This window comes from Erinaceus europaeus, unplaced genomic scaffold (genome assembly GCF_950295315.1).
Source record: "Erinaceus europaeus unplaced genomic scaffold, mEriEur2.1 scaffold_307, whole genome shotgun sequence".
In the NCBI taxonomy this organism is placed as follows: Eukaryota; Metazoa; Chordata; class Mammalia; order Eulipotyphla; family Erinaceidae; genus Erinaceus; species Erinaceus europaeus.
Window position 1 is genome coordinate 103,698 of NW_026648251.1, and position 23,462 is coordinate 127,159.

The following is a 23,462-nucleotide window of genomic DNA, read 5'->3' on the forward strand; positions in this document are numbered from 1 at the left end:
TTCACTGTCTATCATAAACATCAAATTCATCATGAAGTAATAATTATGTATAGTCTACTTACAGGGACAAAGTAGCTTGTTGGGAATCTTTGAACTGCAGACCGAAATACAAAGCTCCTGTATTATTAAAAAAAATAAAAATATATGATTTTTAAATCTGTTTTTTTTTTCCCAAACCAGCATTGGCTTTTATTGCATCTTTTAAGAGATCACACATCATCCCATTATTTTGCTGCTTGTGTGGTTGGACACCATAGAGATTATTCATCAGGCTGCTGAACTGTTCCTTTTTCAGAAACATAGATACCATCCAAAAATTTCCGGATATCTTTGTTTTTAACAGTTGTAGCTTGCTGAATCAATGCAGCTGAATTTGATACAAGTTCGATGTCATTTCCTTCAAGAATTAATTCAGCTTTCTGGGCTTGCGATACTGAGCATGCAACACCTGACCTCATTTTGAACCCTGCGTATGTATTTTTCTCCCAAGCAGTTTCTGATTTCAACAAGAGACCCATTCTCCTGAATAACAACGTTGATAGGGAAGTGAGCATACACGGACCTCATTTTGTATCAGAAGCCCAGTGTAACACCCTTGGTCATGTTCTGTACATGGCTGCAGATAGTGTGAACAGTAGCCACTTCCTTTCTACTTCCCCACCATTTGTCAACTCTGAGCCGCTTCTTTTTCTTTCCGAGGAGACTGAGCTCCACATTGATGTGGTTGAAGTCCCTCTGCAGGGTGCCTCTGGGGCCCTTCATGATGACCTGATGACCTTGCGGCCCTTCAGAGAGATGTCGACATTCTCCGGAATGTCGACAGTCTGGTTGCTGAGAATGGTCTTCATTCTCGCAGTAGATGCGGCAAAGAAAGAAGGCTTAAATCTGTTTTCTAATGTGAGGATTTTTGTTAACTTACTATTTCTCAATGACTATTTAAAATGCTAATCTGACTATTATGGGCACAAATGAAATTTTAAAATAATTAATATTGATTAAGTATGTAAACAAAAGAATGTAAGTGAAAGTATTTTTTATTTAATTTTTATTTATTTATTTATTTTTACCAGAGCACTGTTCAGCTCTGGCTTATGGTGGTGTGGGGGATTGAACCTGAGACTTCAAAGCCTCAGGCATGAGAGTCTGTTTGCATAACCATTATGTTATCTAATCTCACCCAAGTGAAAGTATTAAAAAGAAACTTGATAAGTATATAATTACCTGGCAGCATACTTGGGAACTGGAGCAGGAAGTATATCGTACTGACCTGGTGAAAGATTAATTGACTACACAGAATGGACAAGGACACCAACAACAGATTAATACAGGCTTTAAATTTTCTTTGTTATCATCTATCTTCTTTACAACTTTTTATACCCATATAACATCATATAGTGCAATCTCAGTTAATAGTAGAAAAGGCTATATTTTGAAATTTGGAGTTATACTCAACACATATTCACTTTTCTTGTCTTTTTAATTTTACTTATTATTGGATAAAGACAGAAAGAAATTGAGATGGGAGAGAGAGAGACAGACACCTGCAGCCCTGCTTTACCACTTGTGAAGCTTTCCCCCTGCAGGTGGGGACTAGGGGTTTGAACCTAGGTCCTGGCACACTGTAATGTGTGCACTTAACCAAGTGCACAACTGCCTGGCCCCTATATATTCACTTTTCATAGTCGATTTTATGACTGTGCCTGAGAGGATGTGTAGGAAATATACAATTAAACTTTTTTTTGCCTCCAGGTCATTGCTGGAACTTTGGGATGCACAGTTCCACCACTCCCAGTAAACTTTAAAAAAATTTTTTTTACTTGTATTATCTTTATTTATTTATTGGATAGCTATAGCCAGAAATTGAAAGAGGAAGGGATGATAGAGAAGGGGTGAGAGAGAGAGAGAGAGAGACCTGCAGCACTGTTCAACCGCTTACAAAAGCATTCCCCCTTCAGGTGGGGCACCAGGGGCTCGAACCCTGGTCCTTGTGCACTGTAACATGTGTGCTCAACCAGGTGTGCCACCATCCAGCCCCTACCCAGTTAACTTTTTTACACTTTTTTTTTTTTCCAGATAGAGGGTGAGAGAGACATCGCAGACTACTCACCCTTCAGGAAACTTCTGCTTTGATGGTGCTCCAGGGGTCTTCACACATGGTAATTCACTGTACTATTGTGCCAGGTGAGTCATCTCCCAGTTCCCACAACTGTTCATATTTTGAATGTATTTGTTTTTGAGCTGAGGAGACAGCTCAACAGTAGAGCACAGGGCTTACATGAATGAAATCATAGGTTTGACCACCCCGTCCCCAGCACTACTTATACAAAACTGAGATGTGCTCAGGCCTCTCTTGTGAAAATAAAATAAATGAATAAATTTTGCTTAAAATATTAGGTTCAACAAATCAACTTAGTGAACCTGCCCTGTGTGTTAAGTATGGTCATGAGCAATAGAAATGAGGACACATTACAAAAGCAACTCTAACATAAAACTGTATAATATCTATATCATTGTTTGATTGGAAACTGGGGATGAAAGGGGGAAGAGATTAAACTGAATCAGTGACCCACAGTTAATGTCATACTTTGTTGGGAAAAGCTAAAAGCTTTTCTCTTCAGATCAGAGATCAAACATGGGAGCCCACTTTCTCGCCTATTCAAAAAAGCACTGCAAGTCCAGGGCCAGGCACACCTGGTTGAGCACTCACATTACAGTGCGTAAGGACCCAGGTTCAAGCCCTTGGTCCCTACTGAGGGCTGCAGGTGTCTGTCTCTCCCCCTCTATGTCTCCCCTTCCCTTCTTGTTTTCTGGCTGTCTTTATCAAATAAATAAATAAGATATATTAAAAAGATAAAAGAGCACTGCGGTGAAGCAGGTCTGCAGGTGTCCTTCTCTCCCCCCCTCTGTCTTCCCTTCCTCTCTCCATTTCTCTCTGTCCTATCCAGCGACAATATCAATAACAAAAGTAATGGCTACAACAACAATAAAAAGACAACAAGGGCAACAAAAGGGAAAAAATAAATAAAAATTTTTAAAAAGGATAGGAAAGCTATCAGGGGAGGGGATGGGATACGGAGGTCTGGTGGTGGGAATTGTGTGAAGTTGTACCCCTCTTATCCTATGATTTTGTCAATGTTTCCTTTTTATAAATAAAAAATTTAAAAATAAGAAAAGAAGCCATCCATATCCTGATATTATCTGCCACGTGGGAGCTCAGCCTTTATATTTCACCTTGCAGCTATCTTTAACATATTAATATATAATTTTGATTTTGGAAGCAGCTTTCTGTGTATCTAGTCATGCCAATGGTAAATGTAATTTTATGATGCATTAGCACTTGTTCTGCTGCACCTGTACCTTTTTAATTGCTCAGTTGGCATGAAAAACACTAAAGAAATACAGGTATTCTTGTAGCATGCCACAGAAGCACAGAAAAAATTAATTAATTATTATTATTATAGCACTGCTTAGCTCTGGTTTATGGTGGTATGGGGAATTGAACCTGGACTTTGGAGCCTCAAGCATGAAATCCTTTTGCATGCATAATCACTATGCTATCTCCCCCACTGCAGAAATTCTTTTTAAGCAAAGAATTTTCTTGGGGTCAGAGACATTCTGTTGTTCAATTTTTATGGCTAGATAGGTGTTTGTTCTATAAACCATCCATAAGTACTTTTTGTTCCCTGTTCTCCTTGTTTGTTCTATCATGCACATATAAACAGATGGGAAAATAATTGTAAAGTAAAGACAAGGGGCCAGGTGGTGGCTCACCAAGTAGGGCATACACATTACTAGGACATGAGTTCAAGCCCCTGGTCCCCTGTTGTGACACAGCCCGTGAACAGGACTTTGGGACTTGATTAGCAAACGCTAGAAGAAGAAAGCAAACAGCTGAGGCTGAATGTGAGAACGAAATTAGCATTCGGCTGATGTCAGGCTGACAGCAAGATTGGATTGACTTAAGGACTCGCTGGGCTGAAGTCAGTCTGTTCCTGCACTCCCAATCTTCCAGCTCCCTGCCTTTCTGAACACTTGCAGAGCTCACAATAGCCACTGCTTCCTGGACTTAAACACATGTGGCTGAAATCTGGTAACTAACTTATGGATTCACGGGCCTAACCTAGTCTTACCTCTGCCGAAATTGCCTATCTGCTGTACCTAAAATATATCATTCAGTAATGCTGTTACTCCCATGTAATAAGCCTTGATTTTAAAAAAAATATTGTCTTTATTTATTAATGAGAATGATAGGAGGAGAGAAAGAACCAGACATCACACTGGTACATGTGCTGCCAGGACCTCATGATTGAGATTTCAGTGCTTTATCCATTGCTCCACCTCCCGGATCACGCCTTGATTGTTTTAAACCCCAGTCAAGCCCCATGAAATCCTTATATTTTTTAATTTCTATAGTCCCCACCTATAAGTGGTGTGCAGGAGGCGGGGTGCTTCATGAGCAGTGGAGCAGTGCTGCAGGCATCCCCCCTTCTCTCTACATTTCCTTCACTCTTTGTCTTGTCTTTCTTTTTTAAATAACTTTTTATTATTTATTTATTTTAAAATACTACTTATTTATTATTGGATATACAGAGAGAGAAAGTATGAGGAGAAGGGGAGAAAGAGAGGGAGACAGAGAGACAACCTGTTTCACCACTTGTGAAGCTTTCCCCCTGCACGTGGAGACCAAGGGCTAGAATTTGGGTTCTTACGCACTGTAATCTGTGTGCTTAACTAGGGGACACCACCGCCTAGTCCCTCTCTCATTCTCTATTTAAAATAAAGCCACCAAAACTGTGCAGCTATGCAGACACAAACACTAGTCATAGCCCTGATGGTTAAAAAACAGACTTAATGGATCTTCTTATTCATTTATTCTAAACACATAAAATTTTTATAATTGAGTACTCATGGATAAACTCTTAGCATTAGTCTATAAAGGAATCTTATCTACATCTTCTTTAGTTTGTTCTACTGAGTCTATTTTATATAGCTAAGAGGGGCTGACCCATAATGTCTTTTTTTTTTTTCCAGAGCACTGATCAGCTCTGGCTTATGGTGGTGTAGGGGACTGGACCCGAGACTTTGGAGCCTTGGGCATGAGAGTTTCTCTGCATAACTATTATGCTATCTGCACCCCCCCCCCCCATAATTCCTTGACTAATCAGTTGCCCTACATGAGAGATGGTCTATGTATTGCTGAATTTGTTGAAAGTGAACAATTTGGGTAACTCTATTGTCCATATGGTAATAACACACACACATGCATACACACATGAACACATATTTGGAAAGTTAGATGCTTTCCTAATTCCCATATATGCTTCACATGTCTGCATTTGTAGCACGAAGCTCAGAGATGCTAGTTTATGTGCTCCTAACAATATCTGATTCTCGTTCATTAATCCTTCATTCCATATTGATTAAGCACTGAGAAAAATTATAATAGCTTGGAGTCACAGAATATGGCAGAATGTTATTAGAGTACCAAGTTTATGTGTATTACACCAATACTGTCAATGTTAGAAAACTGGAATAAGTGAAAAAAAAATCTGACCCTATTTTCTAGGGTCTTATGACAATGTTTTGAGTACCCACCCCACGTAGATAGGACACGAGATTTTTCACTCTATCAGAATCTATCAGAATCTATCAGACTCTGAATACATAAGCTGAATGCAACCAAAGGGTCACCAGGTACAGTATTTCAGTCACTACTGGAAGACATCTCATCAAGTGCATCTTCTTTCTAAAAAACAAAGTCTCTTGTATCATAGGGAACTCACTGATCAGAATCCTGTATAGGTGGAGAAATAGACAACATGGTTGTCTCAAAAAGAAGGTCTTCTACTATAAAACATTAATCCCTCAATAAAGAAATAGAAAAGAAAAAAGAAGAAGAAGAAGAAGGTCCTCTTGGGGGCTGGGTGGTAGTGCGCCGGGTTAAGCACATATAATGTGAAGTACAAGGACCGGCACAAGGATCCCAGTTCGAGCTCCTGGCTCCTCACTTCACAAGCTGTGAAACAGGTCTGCAGGTGTTTATCTTTCTCTCCACCTCTCTGTCTTCCCCTTCCTTCTCAATTTCTCTGTCCAGTCCAACAATAACAGCAACAATGGAAAGAAGATAGCTTCTAGGAGCTGTGAATTCCTAGCGCTGGCACCAAGCCCCAAGCAATAACTCTGGAGGCACAAAAAAAAAAAACTTCTCAAAAAGAAGTTTGCCTAGGGCACCAAAGTAAAAACCCTGGGGTGAGGGTGAGGGTGAGGGTGGGGGTGGAGGTGAGGATGAGGGTGAGGGTGGATGTTTGGCTTCTTGGGGCAGTGGGGAATAAGGGAGGGGGGATAGGATGGGACACAGTCTTTTGGTGGTGGGAATGGTGTTTATGTACACTCCTATTAATTTGTAGTCATATAAATCACTAATTAATATGAGGGGAAAAATTTATTGTATGTCTCAAACTTTTTAAAGCACAGACTGAGTCTTTTTAATACATAGGCTGAGTCTTTGATATGTTGACTTGACCAGGGATAACAGAAGCAACTGATGGCACAGCTATATACAAATAATGTCCAAGGGCATAAATTATGGTGATGTTGTGTATGATATAGCAAATCCTAACAAAGGGATTTTTCAAAGTTAACCCAATTGCCAAATAATGTGATTATAGCAATAACTATCTATTGTCTTCTTAACCCTAAGACAGCAGGAACCTCCCACTACCTCTACAGAGTCTATATTTTCCCCAGTCCTAGAACCTCTAGGGTGGGGCTAACTTTCCTGCATGCATCTATCAATTCATACCAAATGATATTGCATCTGCTGATCCCAACCTAATCAACACAACGAGTACCACCTCAACATACTTCACTTCAGACTGTGTCCAGAGTCAGTTGTGGAATGTCAACCCTTCAGCCTCATTACTCAGGTGAGACCTTTCCTTTCATAGTATTCTCTAATTCCATTCCAGGTGGCTCACTTCCTAACAAAGTCCCAACACCTAGATATAGACCAGGTCCCATGAGATAGAACATATGTTCACATGTATCCATAAATTAGGGCAAAATATATACCTGAAAGCAAAAGTACAACAACAGTCTGCAGTGAGTCAGTATAAAGTTCCTAATGAAATAGTATCTAATTAGACTTAGATACCCTCCTCGCCTACTTCCTATTATTACACTTCTCTCACTCACTCCAAAGCTAACCTTTTCAAAGCAAGGATTGCAAAAGCTGAATAAGGGCAAGAGACTGGCATACTTTAATGATGACTCTTCAGTCACTATCAGGCCACCCCATCAGCTAGGGCTCTATATGGGGATTACTGAGATTACCAAACAGACATGATGGGCCTAGACCTCAAATAAATCCCTCTCCATTATTACCGGTCATCTCTATCAGGAACAACAAAATGGACCCCTTTGTGGGGCCCCCACAGGACCTTGCCCTCAACTTGGATCAACAAAGGTAGAGAATGTTCCATCCTCTGAAGGGAGGCTGGACAACACACACTATGCTACACCTGAGGAAGATGGGTCCTGATATCAAGGCAGCTTGGAATGTTCCTACTCATGAGCACAGAATGTGAGCTCAGATCTATAGGGATGCAGAGATCACATAGGCTCTTAAGCTGAATATGGGCCCCAAACCAAATCAGACTGATGGGGTTTATAGTCAACAATACTTATAACCCTTCTCCATATTAGGGAGCTACTCTCTTCCCTGACCCAGCTTTCTGTCCCTTTTCCAGCCATGGCATCACCTCCCCAGACAATAACTTGGATCCACCTGCATATCAGATTTCACGCTCAGAGAAAAAAAAACAAAACTAGTATAGCCACAGGCCCTTTGAAATATAACTAAAATATGCCTACTAGCTATCTACAAAATGGAGGACCCCCCCCCCCAACTCTTCATCTGCACTATTCTAGCATTTAAGTTCATGATTGGTCAACAATTTGTTTGGCTTTGTATGTTAACTCCCTTGTCAATCGCCAGCTTCCAGATGCTAGCATGATGCCAACCAGACTTCCCTGGACAGACAACCCCACCAATGTGTCCTGGAGCTCCACCTCCCCAGAGCCCCACACTACTAGGGAAAGAGAGAGGCAGGCTGGGAGTATGGATCGACCAGTCAATGCCCATGTTCAGCGGGAAAGCAATTACAGAAGCCAGACCTTCCACCTTCTGCATCCCACAATGACCTTGGGTCCACACTCCCAGAAGGTTAAAGAATAGGAAAGCTATTAGGGGAGGGGATGGGATACAGAGATCTGGTGGTAGGAATTGTGTGGAGTTGTACCCCTCTTATCCTATGGTTTTGTCAATATTTCCTTTTTATAAATTAAAAGAAGAAGAAAAAAGACGCTTGCCTAGTGATACCAGGGATATTGTCCTTAGCTTTACCAGTGCCCTATACTTAGCATCAGCTCTAAATGAACTAAGTGGGCCCCAGAGTTTTTGAGATAAGCTTTCTGTAGTCACCTTTCAAAATTCATTTTCAACTAGCACTCACTTGGCATACTTGCATGTGACAATACTGCTTTGTTTTATAGTTGCTCTTTTAGAGTTCAAACTGAAAAAAAAAATCTGCTAAATGAGAAAACTTCGAGGGTCTTTTCCCCACTTTTTTTTTTAAATTTATCTTCCCTTTTGTTGCCCTTTTTGTTTTTCATTGTTGTTGTAGTTATTATTGATGTTGTCATTGTTAGATATGACAGAGAGAAATGGAAAGAGGAGGAGAAGACAGAAGGGGGAGAGAAAGACAGATACCTGCATACTTGCTTCACCCCTTGTGAAGCGACTCCTCTGCAGGTGGGGAGCAGCCGGGGGCTCAAACTGGGATCCTTTTGCTGGTCCTTGCGCTTTGTGCCACGTGCGCTTAATCTGCTACACTACCGCCCAACTCCCTTTTCCCCACATTTAAACGTACAATAATTTATCCCATGCTATCTACATCTTTATCTTCATTATTCCAACTTTGAAGTGTTGAGTTCCTTAAGTTTTACTTGTCATCCCCTTCTTAGGCTTAGGGTTTCTCTCTACTGAGGACTTGCTAAATGAAAAATCTTGTAAAAAATGCTTTCAGCCCTTACTTTATTATGAAGCACTTTTCAAATTAGCATGTCTTCAGAAATATTGTCACAGCTTATAAATACAGTCAAAGCTGATCAAGGAGCTGGAAAGATGCTCTCAACTTCAATCTTTCAACCAAGTTGTCCAAGGATATGTCTTGAACTCTCACCTGGAAAGTTTTCTGCTTTGATATGCACATGACCCAGGTTCAAGCCCATAGCCCCCACAGGAGTGGGGAGTCTTTGGTACTATGGTCTCTCTCTCTCTGTCTGAAAAAGTTGACTAGCAACCATGCAAAAAAAAAAAAAAAAAAAGCATTCTCTAAGTTAATAGAGGTAACTTTTCTTTTTCTTTCTTTTCTTTTTTGTATTTTTTATCAGAGCACTGCTCAGCTCTGGTTTATGGTGGTATGGGGGACTGAACCTGGGACTATTGTAGCCTTGGGTATGCGAGTCTCTTTGCATAACCATTATGCTATCTACCCTCACCCAGGGTATCTTTTCCTAAGGGGATCCTTTCAAAAGATAGCTACTGGGAGTCAGGCAGTAACGCAGCGGGTTAAGCACACGTGGCGCAAAGTGCACAGACCAGTGTAAGGATCCCTGTTGGAGCAAAATAGCTACAACAGTAAAACAACAAGGGCAACAAAAAAGGAATAAATAAATATTTTTTTTAAAAGATGGCTACTGGCTACCCTAAGAAGTGGTATAATGGACTCTCAAGCGTAAGGTCCTTAGTTTGATTCCTGGAATCGCATGTGCCAAAGCAATGTTCTGGTTCTTCCCATCTCACTAATAAATAAATATATTTTAAGGTGGCTACCTACTTCGTATCTGTAACAGACATTGGCAATTAGGGATAGAATTTTCAAATGAGCTGTATTACCCAAGGCAATACTAAAGCTATTCTGGGCAGTTAGAAGCAATTTTATTTTTAAGTTGTGATTTTATGTCCTCACTCTTGGGAGAGTCACCTATCCCCCCATTCCATTCATCCTAGGGATACTTATCTATCTTTAGGCTGTTCTAAGTTTTAGCATATTTGTTTCAGACTTGTACTTTAAACTTCTTTGTTTAAGTCACTTGAATTTTGTTTCCAGTTGAAACTATAAACAGTGCATTTAAAGTCTTCAATAAGAGGTGCATTATAGTACAATTTTTTCTTTTAAGCCATTTTTATTTGTGATTAATAGTGGTTCACAAAATCATAAGATTATAGTTCCACATTGCACTCACCACAAAATTCTGTCCCCCCCCCCCCGCACGCAACGATAACCACCAAACTTCTCACAAAGCCTTAGAGATGATTTACTTAGGATTTGTTTGTTTTTGCAAGTTTATGAGTTTCAGTTCTCCAGATTCCACAAATGAGTGAACGCATCTTATAGTTGTTATTCACCTTCTTAATTATTTTGCTAATCATCATCACCTCCAGCTCAATCCATTCTGTCCCAAAGGAAACTATCATTTTTTATTAGTGTAATTTTTCTATAAAGCATGTTGGTATGCTAAAATTATGATACAAATAGTGGAAAGATGAAGCCAACATCACCCTGATACCAAAAGCAGATAGAGCTCCAACTGAAAAAGAAAACTACAAACCAATATTCCAGATGAACACAGATGCTAAGATTCTAAATAAAATCCTAACAATGCAACTACAGCATTACATTAAAAAAGTTATACACTAGGCCATGCAGGGATGCACAAGGATGGATTCAAGCCTCTGGTCTCCACCTGCAGGGGGAAAGCTTCACTTGTCTCCTGGTCTCTTTCGCTTCCTATCTCCCTTGCTTTCTCAATATCTATATGTCTATATGTCTATATGCATTCTATATGTCTATATGCATATATGTCTATATGCATATCTATATGTCTATATGTCTATATGCTTTCTCAATATCTATATGTCTCTATCCAATAATAATTTTAAAAATTATATACCATGATCAAGTGGGACTTATCCCAGGGATACAAGGCTGGTTTAACATGTGTAAGTCAATAAATGTGATTCAACATATCAACAAAAGGAAATCCCAAAACCACATGATGATCTTAGTAGATGCAGAAAAAGCCTTCAATAAGTTCCAGCTCCCCTTCCTGATGAAAACCTTAAAAATAATAAGGATACCCCAACAACAAAAGTCCTGGACCAGATGGCTTCACAAACGAATTCTACAAAACTTTCAGGAAACAGTTAATACCCATACTTCTTAAGCTATTCCATAAGATTGAAGAAACAGGAATACTCCCTTCCACCTTCTATGAAGCCAACATCACCCTGATACCAAAAGCTGATAGGGACAGAACAAAAAAGGAAAACTACAGACCAATATCTCTGATGAACATAGATGCCAAAATATTAAACAAGATCTTGGCCAACCGGATACAGCAACACATCAAAAAGATTGTTCATCATGACCAAGTGGGATTCATCCCAGGAATGCAAGGCTGGTTCAACATCCATAAGTCAATCAATGTCATTCACCACATCAATAAAAGCAAAGCCAAAAACCACATGATTATCTCAATAGATGCAGAGAAAGCCTTTGACAAAATCCAACACCCATTCATGCTCAAAACTCTACAAAAAATGGGAATAGATGGGAAATTCCTCAAGATAGTGGAGTCTATATATAGCAAACCTACAGCCAACATCATACTCAATGGACAGAAGCTGAAAGCATTCCCCCTCAGATCGGGGACTAGACAGGGCTGTCCACTGTCACCGTTACTCTTCAACATAGTATTGGAAGTTCTTGCCATAGCAATCAGGCAAGAGAAAGAAATCAAAGGGATACAGATTGGAAGGGAAGAAGTCAAGCTCTATTTGCAGATGATATGATAGTATACATAGAAAGACCTAAAGAATCCAGTAGAAAATTACTGGAAGTTATTAGGCAATATAGCAAGGTATCAGGCTACAAAATCAATGTACAAAAATCAGTGGCATTTCTCTATGCAAACACTAAATCTGAAGAAGAAGACATCCAGAAATCACTCCCATTTACTGTTTCAGCAAAATCAATCAAATACCTAGGAATAAAGTTGACCAAAGAAGTGAAAGACTTGTATACTGAAAACTATGAGTCGCTACTCAAGGAAATAGAAACTGATACCAAGAAATGGAAAGATATCCCATGCTCATGGATTGGAAGAATAAATATCATCAAAATGAATATTCTCCCCAGAGCCATATACAAATTTAATGCAATACCCATCAAAGTTCCACCAAGCTTCTTTAAGATACAGAGTAATAGAACAAACACTACAATCATTTATCTGGAACCTGAAAACACCTAGAATTGCCAAAACCATATTAAGGAAAAGAAACAGAAATGGAGGCATCACACTCCCAGACCTTAAACAATATTATAAAGCCATCATCATCAAAACAGCATGGTACTGGAACAAAAATAGGCGTACAGACCAGTGGAACAGAATTGAAAGCCCAGAAGTAAATCCCAACACCTATGGGCATCTAATCTTTGATAATGGGGCACAAAGGATTAAATGGAAAAAGGAGGCTCTCTTCAATAAATGGTGCTGGGAAAACTGGGTTGAAACATGCAGAAGAATGAAATTGAACCACTTTATCTCACCAGAAACAAAAATCAACTCCAAATGGATCAAAGACCTAGATGTCAGACCAGAAACAATCAAATACTTAGAAGAAAACATTGGTAAAACACTTTCCCACATACACCTCAAGGACATCTTTGATGAATCAAACCCAATTGCAAGGAAGACTAAAGCAGAAACAAACCAATGGGACTACATCAAATTGAAAAGCTTCTGCACATCCAAAGAAACTATTAAACAAACAGAGAGACCCCTCACAGAATGGGAGAAGATCTTCACATGCCAGACATCAGACAAGAAACTAATCACCAAAATATATAAAGAGCTCAGCAAACTTAGCCGCAAAAAAGCAAATGACCCCATCCAAAAATGGGCAGAGGAAATGAACAAAACATTCACCACAGAGGAGATACAAAAGGCTAACAAACATATGAAAAACTGCTCTAGGTCACTGATCGTCAGAGAAATGCAAATTAAGACAACACTAAGATACCACCTCACTCCTGTAAGAATGGCATACATCAAAAAGGACAGCAGCAACAAATGCTGGAGAGGATGTGGGGACAGGAACCCTTTTACATTGCTGGTGGGAATGTAAATTGGTACAGCCTCTGTGGAGAGCAGTCTGGAAAACTCTCAGAAGACTAGATATGGACCTTCCATATGACCCAGTAATTCCTCTCCTGGGGTTATACCCCAAGGACTCCATAACACCCAACCAAAAAGAGGTGTATACTCCTATGTTCATAGCAGCACAATTCATCATAGCTAAAACCTGGAAGCAACCCAGGTGCCCAACAACAGATGAGTGGCTGAGAAAGCTGTGGTATATATACACAATGGAATACTATGCAGCTATCAAGAACAATGAACCCACCTTCTCTGACCCATCTTGGACAGAGTTAGAAGGAATTATGTTAAGTGAGCTAGGTCAGAAAGATAAGATGAGTATGGGATGATCCCACTCATCAACAGAAGTTGAGTAAGAAGATCTGAAAGGGAAACTAAAAGCAGAACCTGATCAAATTGTAAGTAGGGCACCAAAGTAAAAACCCTGTGGTGAGGGGTAGACATGTAGCCTCCTGGACCAGTGGGGGGTGGGAGTGGGCGGGAGGGATGGGTCACAGCCCTTTGGTGGTGGGAATGGTGTTTATGTACACTCCTAGCAAAATGTAGACATATAAATCAGTAGTTAATTAATATGAGAGGGGGAAATCAATTGTATGTCTCAAAGTTTCTCAAAAGACAAACTGAATCTTTTTAATATATAGGCTGTGTATTTGATATGTGGACTCTCTCAAAAGCCTAGACCAAGTAGATTAGAAGCATCCAATAGCACAGCTATATACAAGATACTGGGTACTGTACAGCAAACCATAACAAAGGGACTTTTCAAAGTTAACCCAATTAACAAATAAAGTGATGATAATATTAACTATCGATTGTCTTTTTGAACCCTAAGACAGCAGGAACCTCACATCTTTACTATAGAGCCCCTACTTCCCCCAGTCCTGGAACCCTTGGATAGGGCCCACTTTCCTGTATGCATCTCCCAATCCGAACCAAATAATATTGCATCCGCCGACCACAACCTAACCAAAGCAACGATTGCCACCTCAATATGCTTCACCTCAGACTGTATCCAGAGACTTCACGTGTGGAATGACAACCCTTCAACTTCATTACTCGGGTGAGACCTTTCCTTTTATAGTACACTCTAATTTCATCTCAGGTAGTTCACTTTCTAACAAAGTCCCATAATCTAGATATACACCAGTTTCTGTGAGAGAGAGCCTATGTGCACACGTATCCATAAACTACTGCAAAATATATACCTGAAAGCAGAAGTACACTAGAGTTTGCAGTGAGTACCTCCCTAACACTTCCTCTCCACTATTCCAAGCTTGGGATCCATGATTGCTCAACAAATTGTTTGGCCTCATATGTTGACTCTCTTTTCAATCACCAGGTTCCAGATGCCACCTGGATGCTGGCTAGGCTTCCCTGGATTGAAGACCCCACCAATGTGTCCTGGAGCTCAGCTTCCCCAGAGACACACCTTACTAGGGAAAGAGAGAGGCAGACTGGGAGTATGGACCGACCAGTCAACGCCCATGTTCAGCGGGGAAGCAATTACAGAAGCCAGACCTTCTACCTTCTGCAACCCTCAACGACCCTGGGTCCATGCTCCCAGAGGGATAGAGAATGGGAAGGCTACCATGGGAGGGGGGGGATTATGGGGATTGGGTGGTGGGAATTGTGTGGAGTTGTACCCCTTCTACCTTATGTTTTTGTTCACTAATCCTTTCTTAAATAAAAAATTTAAAAAAATAATAATAAGGATAGCTGGAAAATCCCTTAAACTAATAGAATCTATCTACAGCAGTCCTACAGTCAACCTCATACTCAATGGAGAGAAACTGAGAGCTTTCCCTCTACAAGCAGGTACAAGACAGGACTACCCACTGTCTCCACTACTGTTCAACACTATATAGTCTTGGAAGTCCTGTCCATAGCAAGCAAAGAGAAAGAGATTAAAGGGATACAGATTAGAATGGAGAAAGCTGAACTGTCACTATTTGCAGATGATATGATAGTGTACATTAAAAAATCCAAAAGAAGCAGGAAATAGAAAATAATACAAAGAAGTGGAAAAGATCCCCATATTCATGGATTAGAAGAATTAACATAATCAAAATGAATATTCTACCCAGAGTCATATGCAAATTTAATGAAATCCCTATCAAGGTCTCATCAAATTTTTTTCTTTTTGTATTCTTTTTTTTTAAGATTAAAAAATATATTTATTTATTTATTCCCTTTTGGTGCTCTTGTAGTTATTATTATCGTTGTTATTGATGTCATCGCTGTTGGATAGGACAGAGAGAAATGGAGAGAGGAGGGAAAGACAGAGGGGGTAGAGAAAGATAGACACCTGCAGACCTACTTCACCATTTGTGAAGCGACTCCCCTGCAGGTGGGGAGCAGCCGGAGGCTCGAACCGGGATCCTTCTGCCAGTCCTTACGCTTTGTGCCACGTGTGCTTAACCTGCTGCGCTACCACCCAAGTACTGGTCTCATCAAATTTTTTAAAGAGAATGGAACAAAAGCTACAAATAGACTTACCAAAGCAATCTGGAGAAAAAAAGAACAGAACCAGAGGCATCATGCTCCCAGATCTCAAACTACAGTATAGGGCCATTGTTATCAAAACTGCCTGCTACTGGAACAAAATAGCCACATTGACCAGTGGAATAAAAGTTACAGCCCAGAAATGGGCCCCCACACCTATGGTCAATCTAATTTTTTTTTACAGGGGGCCCTAAACTATTAAGTGGAATAAGGAGAGTCTCTTCAACAAATGGTGTTAAGTACTGGGTTGAAATGTTCAGAATAATGAAACTGAACCATTACATTTTACCACACATAAAAGTAAACTCCAAATGGATCAAGGACCTGGATGTTAGACCAGAAACTATCAAATACTTTGAGGAAAATATTGGCAGAACTCTTTTCTATCTAAATTTTATAGGTATCTTCAGTGGCTTAAGTCCAATCATAAGAAAGACAAAACAAGAATAAACCAGTGATAATATATCCAATTGAAAAGCTTCTGCACAGCAAAAGAAACTACCACCCAAAGTAAAGAGATCCCTTACAGAATGGGAGAAAACCTTTATGTGTTGTACATCAGACAAAAGGCCAAAATATATAAGGAGCTCACCAAACTAAGCAACAAAAACACAAATGACTCCATCCAAAAGCGGGGAGAGAATATGAAGTGAATATTCACTAAAGAGGAGATCCAAAAGGCCAACAGACATATATTAAAATGCTCCAAGTCATTGACTTTTGGAGAAATGCAAATTAAGACAACAATAAGATATACCACTTCACCCCTGCTAGAATGTCATACATCAGAAAGGACAGTAACAAATGCTGGAGAGGATGTGGGGGAGGAGGGAGAAGGAATGCTCCTGTACTTCTGGCTGGAATGTAAATTGGTCCAATCCCTGTGGAGAGCACTCTAGAGAACTCTCACAAGAATAGAAATGGACCTTCCTTATGACCCTACAATTCCTCTCCCCGGCATATATCCTAAGGAACCAAACACACCCATCCAAAGAGATCTGTGTATGCCTATATTCATAGCAGCATAATTTGTAATAGCCAAAACTTGGAAATACCTTAAAACTGTCCAAGAACAGATGAGTGGCTAAGAAAGTTTTAACACACACACACACACACACACACACACAGCTCAGCTATGAAGAATGATGAATTCATCTTGGGTGGAGCTGAAAGGAATCATATATATAAGGACTAATAACCAAAAACATACTATGAACTCGCCAAACTCAACAATAAAAAGACAAACAACCCCATTAAAAAATGAGAAGATAAGGGCAGAATCTTCTCCAAAGAAGAGATCCTATGGTCCAACAGACATATGAAAAATGTTCAAAGTCACTGATGATCAGGGAAATGCAAGTAAAAGCAACACTGAGATACCTGTGGGAAAGTCACACATTAGGAAAGAGAGAAGCACTCACTGACTGTTGGAGAAGCAGCTGCGAGGGAAAGAAACTCTCCTACGTTGCTGTTGGGAGTGTAAGTTGGTCCAATCCTAATGGAAAAGTCTGGAGAGTCATCAGAACTCTAGAAATGGACTTAATTTATGACCCACTAATCCCTCTCCTAGGATTTATACAGGGAGAACAAAAATGTCTATCTGAAAAGACCTATGCACACCAATGTTCACAGTAGCATAGTTTGTAATAGCACCTTGGGCACCAGATGCCCAAGGGCAGGTGAGTGGCTAAAGGAGTCATGGCACATATGCACAATGAGGTATTATGCAGCTGTGAAGATGATGGGGTCAGCTCCTTTGCTGTAACATGGCTAGAACTTGAAGGCATCATGTTGAGTGAGACAAGCCAGAAAGAGAAAGTCTAGTACCAAATAATTTCACTTATAGGCAGAATATAAGAACAAAGAACAGTAAAGTAAAAAGGTGCAACCTGGACTAGGTGTGGCATATTGCACCAATGCAAAGGACTCTGGAAAAGGAGAGAGAGGGACAGGATGAAGGGACATTGGGGTCGTGATGTGTCTTCTAGACACCAGTCAACAGGAGATGAGAGGTTGTGCCTATGTCTTATAGACTATACTGTAAACCAAGTGTATTTGGTAATGTTTTTGCATGTGTTGCTTCAGGTCAGAGATTTATATACAAAAAATGTAAGCTACACAGATAACATAAAAAAAGAGGTGGGTGGTGGTGCACTGGGTTAAGCACACAGAGTACCAAGTGCAAGGACATGCTCGAGGATCTCGGTTCAAGCCCCCAGCTCCCTACCTGTAGGGGAGTCACTTCACAAGCTATAAAGCATGTCTGCAGGTTCTCTCTTTCTCTCTCCCTCTCTATCTCCCCATCTCTCTCAATTTATCTCTGTTCTATCCAAGAAAAAAAAAAGTAGTGGAAAGAGTGGCAATGAATGAAAACAGTTGAACTCACCCCAAAATAAACTGGTGGAATAGCCTTAGTGGAATAATGAAACACAGGGGTGGGGAACAAATCGAGTTTGAATATTGTATGTATAATTAAAAATATATTATTTCTAAGGCTAGGAAAACAGTTCAGTGTTAGAGCACACAGTACTTACATATATGAGCCCCAGAGACTCTAGGTTCATATATATGACAGAACTAAGAAGTGCTCTAATATCTGTCCCTCATACATTACCTCATACAATGAAGAAACCCTTTAAAAATTGTATTTTTTCTCTGATAGGAAAAATGTTATTTGAAGAGAGACAAATGGGGCCAGGCTGTGGTGCACCTGGTTGAGAACACAGGCTATAATGTGCAAGGACCTGGGTTCAAGCCTACACACCTCATCTGCAGAGGGGAAGCTTCACAAGCAGGGAAGCAGTGCTCTAGGAGCTGTAGGAAGAGATAGGATCTCTTCCTCTCAATCTCCCCTTCTCTCTATTTCTGTCTCTATCCAATAAATAAAATTAATGGTGCTGGGTGGTGGTGCACCTGGTGGAGTGTACATGTTACAGTGCACAAGGACCCAGGTTTGAGTTCCCCAGTCCCCATCTGCAGGGGAAAGCTTTGCAAGTGGTGAAGCAGTGCTGCAGGTGTCTTTCTGTCTCTCTCCCTCTCTGTCTCCCCTTTCCTCTTGATTTCTGACTGTCTTTATCCAATAAATAAAGGCAATAAAAATTAAAATATTAAATTAATAAATAAGATATTTATTAACAGTCAAATAGATATAGATCAGAATACACATGTATATTTGAATATACATATGTATGACATATCTGATTATTCTATATAGATTCTTCAACAGTTATATTCTTCAGAACAAAGGTGTTAAAAATAGAAAAAACTTAGTTACAAATAAAGCACAGTATAGAGTAAATATTCAACTAAAATTATAGAGCTTAAAGAGGTTGTTCTATCTTAATAATAATGATGTATGCTATGTACACCTACTTTCAATTCAAATTACTATCTACTTCTGTAAGTGAGCAAGCACTACAAACTCTATTTTGCTCTCCACATACATATGATAATATGAAAAAAGAAAAAGAAGGCTAGAAATAGACAGGGGTAGATAACAAAATGGTTATGCAAAGAGACTCTCATGTCTGAGGCTCCAAAGTCCCAAGTTTAATCCTCTGTACCACCCACCATAAGTCAGGGCTAAGCAGTGCTCTGCACATGTTACAGTGTGTAAGGACCTGGGTTTGAGCCCCCATTCCCCACCTGCAGGGGGAAAGCTTTGCAAGTGGTGAAGTAGGGCTGCAGGTGTCTCTTTGCCTCTCTCCCTTTCTATCTCTCCCTTCCTTCTTGATTTCTGGCTGTCTCTATCCAATAAACAAAGATAATAAATAAATAAATAAATAAATAAATAAATAAATAAATAAATGGTTAAAAACTAGACAGACCTCTGTCATATAGATGTTATGAGGACCTCACAGGGGAAGGTATTGCTTAAGTATTTTATCTCAAAATTTTATAAACCACTATGCTACAGTGACTCATGTCTCATGACAGGAGCCCTTCTGGCTGAACAAACAGCACTGTGACAAGACCCCCTGCCATCAGACAAGCAGCCATTATTCAGATAGCTACTTGACTGGACCCCTTCTTCCCTAATAACCCACTATCCTTTATAGATCCTGGACCCAGTCTCAGAGTAAGATGGATCTTATTTATTGAGACATGAGTTGACCATCTTCTCAGGATTGGCCTAAACCTCCTATGAATCTGCTTATCTCATACCAAGCTTGGACTCTTAGTTAACTGGTCTTCCTGAGCAGCAAGCAATTCAAATCTTTGATTTGGTAACATATCTATCTAGTTTAAACTATTGTTTTTACTGAGTTTTGCTACTGAAACACCAGAACTATGAATTTTATTAGTAAGCAAACAATGCTACCTCTAAATAGCTCTCCTCTCATGAATATATGACCATATATCATTAAAACAGATCATGAGGAAAACATTTCATTATTCTAATTACTAAAGCTCAAGCTTTTGTGGGAGGTGAGTGAGAAGAGAGATGCGGAGGGGGAGAAACAGGAAAAGTGTGCTTTCAGAAGGTTTTATTAATTCTTCTGAAGAAGCAAAAATCTTTTAGTCTCTGAAAGCTTTAAATTTTGCCTGGTACCAACGTTCTGTTTTCTCCTTTCAACACTGAGCCTTGGCTAACTCCTAGTGGCCCATAAAAACAAGAAAGGCCCTATTCTCAACTCTGAAATCACCTTCCCAGACAATACTTTTAGTCCACCTGCATGTTAACTATCAGAATTAGGGAAAAAGTTACTATAGTCATGGGACCCTTGGAATATACCTAAAATAGACTTCATAGCTTATTCCCACATGAAGACCCAAAATTTCATCTGCTCTATTCCTACCTTTGGGTTACTGCTTATTAAATAATTTGTCCTGCTTTATATCTTATTTATTGCCTTGCAGCTACAAGTTGCAGCTGCTACCATGACTCCATCCTAACTTCCCTGGGCAGATGACTTCACTTATGTGCACTGGAACCTCACCTCTCCAGAGCCCTGCCCCACTAGGGAAAGGTAGAAACAGGCTGGGGGTATGGATCCACCTGCCAACGTCCATGTCCAGTAGGAAAAAATTATAGAAGCCAGACCTTTCACCTTTTGCACCCCAAAAAGAATTATGGTCCATACTCTCAGAGGGATAAAGAACAGAGACATTTTAGAAAGCCGGGCGGTAGTGAATTGGGTTAGGCGTACATGGCACAAAGTGCAAGAACCAGAGTAAGGATCCTAGTTTGAGCCCCCAGCTCCCCACCTAAAGGGGGGTCACTTCACAAGTGATGAAGCAGGTCAGCAGATGTCTTTCTCTCCCCTTCTCTATCTTCCACTCCCCTTTCAATTTCCCTCTCCTATCCAACACCAGTAGTAACAATAACAATAATAAGGGCAACCATAATGAAAAAAAAAAAAAAGGAATAGAGGTTTCCAATGGAGGGGATGGGACACAGAACTCTGGTGGTGGGAACTGTACGGAACTGTATGTACCCCTGTTATCTTAAAATCTTGTTAATCATTATTTAGTCACTAATAAAAAAATTTAAAAAATTAAAGAAAGAGCAGAAGAGAAGTAAATGGTGGAAAATGAGAAAGAATGATTTTGCAAAGGAGATGGGCAGAATAAGTTTGCCTATAACATAGTTACCTGGCACCACATCACAGAAGTCTAAGTATAACTCAGTGTTTGTGTACCTCCACTGAAAAGAACAGGCCAAGACTTTCCATGAACATTTATCATTCTGTCCTGTTTCAAAACTATAACTTGCAAAGCAGTAGAAAGGGCCTGTAGTCACATAAGGCACAGGCTCACCCTGCTGCAAATTTCCTGTCTAGCCTAGTAGCCCAGCTCTTCATATTTCATGCATCATCCAGGTGAATGCATTTTTATCATGTTATCACAGTAATATTCTGGTGGAAATGTAAAGATTAATATTGTTACTAGCATCTCCATAAATGGGAGATATTAAGAGCCAAAGTCCACTCTCACCTCCAGAGGGAAAGCTCCACAAGTGGTGAAGCAGTGCTACAGATGTCTGTCTGCCTCCCTCTGCGTCTTCCTCACCCCTCTCAATTTATCTCTTTTATCAAACAAATAAAATAAAGTAAGCAAAAAAACAAAGTCCAAGTAGGGGTCAGGCGGTAGCGCAGCGGGTTAAGTGCACTTGGTGCAAAGCACAAGAACCAGCGTAAGGATCCTGTTTCAAGCCCCCGGCTCCCCATCTGCAGGTGGGTTGCTTCACAAGTAGTGAAGCAGGTCTGCAGGTGTCTATCTTTCTCTCCCCCTCTCTGTCTTTCCCTCCTCTCCATTTATCTCTGTCCTATCCTGCAATGACAGCAATAACAACAACGATGAACAACAAGGGTAACAAAAGGGAAAAATTAGCCTCCAGGAGCAGTAGATTCATGGTGCAGGCACTGAGCCCCAGCAATAACCCTGGAGGCAAAAATAAAAATAAATAATAAAGTCCAAGTGACAATTTTGTCCCAACACAATTTTTATGCCCTTCCTTTGGATCACACTCAACCAAAGCCTGCTTCTGAACCAACATCAAGGGTATGCAGTAGTCTAAAACGAGAAGCAGATTTGGGGACTGGGTACATCCGGTTAAGCACACATACTACCAAGCATAAGCACCTGGGTTCAAACTCCTGGCTCTCCACCTGCAGGGAGTAAGCTTCACAAGCAGTGAAGCAGGCCTGTAGGTGTCTGTCTTTCCCTTTCTCTATCTCCCCATCCTCTCTCAATTTCTCTCTGTGCTATCTAGTAAAAATTAGAGAAAAAAGGAAGTAAGAAACGGAAGAGCAGCAAGTTTGAGTTTTCTTGCTTCTGGTTAAAACTATATACAAGTCAGGACTGGGAGGTGGTGCACCAGTTAAGCACACATGGTATTAAGCACAAGGACCCACACAATGATCCCCGTTCAAGCCCCTGGCTCCCCACCTGCATAGGGGTAGCTTCACAAGTGGTGAGGCAGGTCTGCAGGTGTCTATATATCTTCCCCTCCCCTCTCCTCTCAATTTCTCTCTCTCTCCCTCCCTCAAAGGTTATCGCTGAGGCTTGGTGCTGGCACTATGAATCCACTGTTCTTGGTGGCCATTTTTTCCATTTTATTGGATAGGACAGAGAGAAATTGAGAGGGGATGGGAAGATACAGAGGGAGAGAGAAAGATAGACACCTGCAGATCTGTTTTGCCATTTGTGAAGCATCCCCCCTGCAGGTGGAGAACTGGAGGTACAAACCTAGATCCTTCCACAGGTTCTTGCACTTAGTAAGCATTGCTGGACATACCAACGAATTAGGCATTTGGTTTCGATTGACTTTGTAGAGGATGTTTCCCTCAGGAGCTCTTGGTAGCTTCCCCACAATTACCTAGTTGGCAGTGCTTTACCTGATCTTTGCAAACCAGTCTACTGGGACTTTGCCGAGGTTGATTTTTAAACGAATAAGTAGCCACTTGCTTCTTTAACAAGTCCATGAAGTCAGGAGGCATGTAATGGGGAAGGTCATGTAGTACTGGGTCATTTCTTTGCACAAGAGGTGGTTTTTTCCTTCCTTGGTTTTTAAAATTATAGGTTGCAATCACTGGATTTAACAGGGATTCTTCAATAAAAGTTTTCAAGTGATATGTTCCAGGGATGGGAGTATTCTGTGGAAAGCAGACATCTGTTTAGGATTGGTGTGTCAACCAGTAACACCTCTTAAAGCATTATTCTTTTTTATTTTT

At 40.3% G+C, this 23,462-nt stretch overlaps 1 protein-coding gene and 1 pseudogene across 1 annotated transcript in view; both read right to left on the minus strand.

Annotated features, from left to right (window-relative positions):
* The window catches only part of STPG4 (sperm-tail PG-rich repeat containing 4), a 56,999-nt gene that overhangs the window by 20,201 nt on the left and 13,336 nt on the right, over positions 1–23,462 (minus strand). The window contains exons 4-6 of the mRNA XM_060184860.1: positions 23,127–23,384; positions 1,222–1,286; positions 63–117 (exon numbers count right to left, since the gene is read on the minus strand). Of these exons, the coding sequence (XP_060040843.1) occupies positions 63–117; positions 1,222–1,286; positions 23,127–23,384 (378 nt within the window). The remainder of the gene's footprint in view (positions 1–62; positions 118–1,221; positions 1,287–23,126; positions 23,385–23,462) is intronic.
* On the minus strand, positions 177–863 carry LOC103123607 (large ribosomal subunit protein uL6-like; annotated as a pseudogene).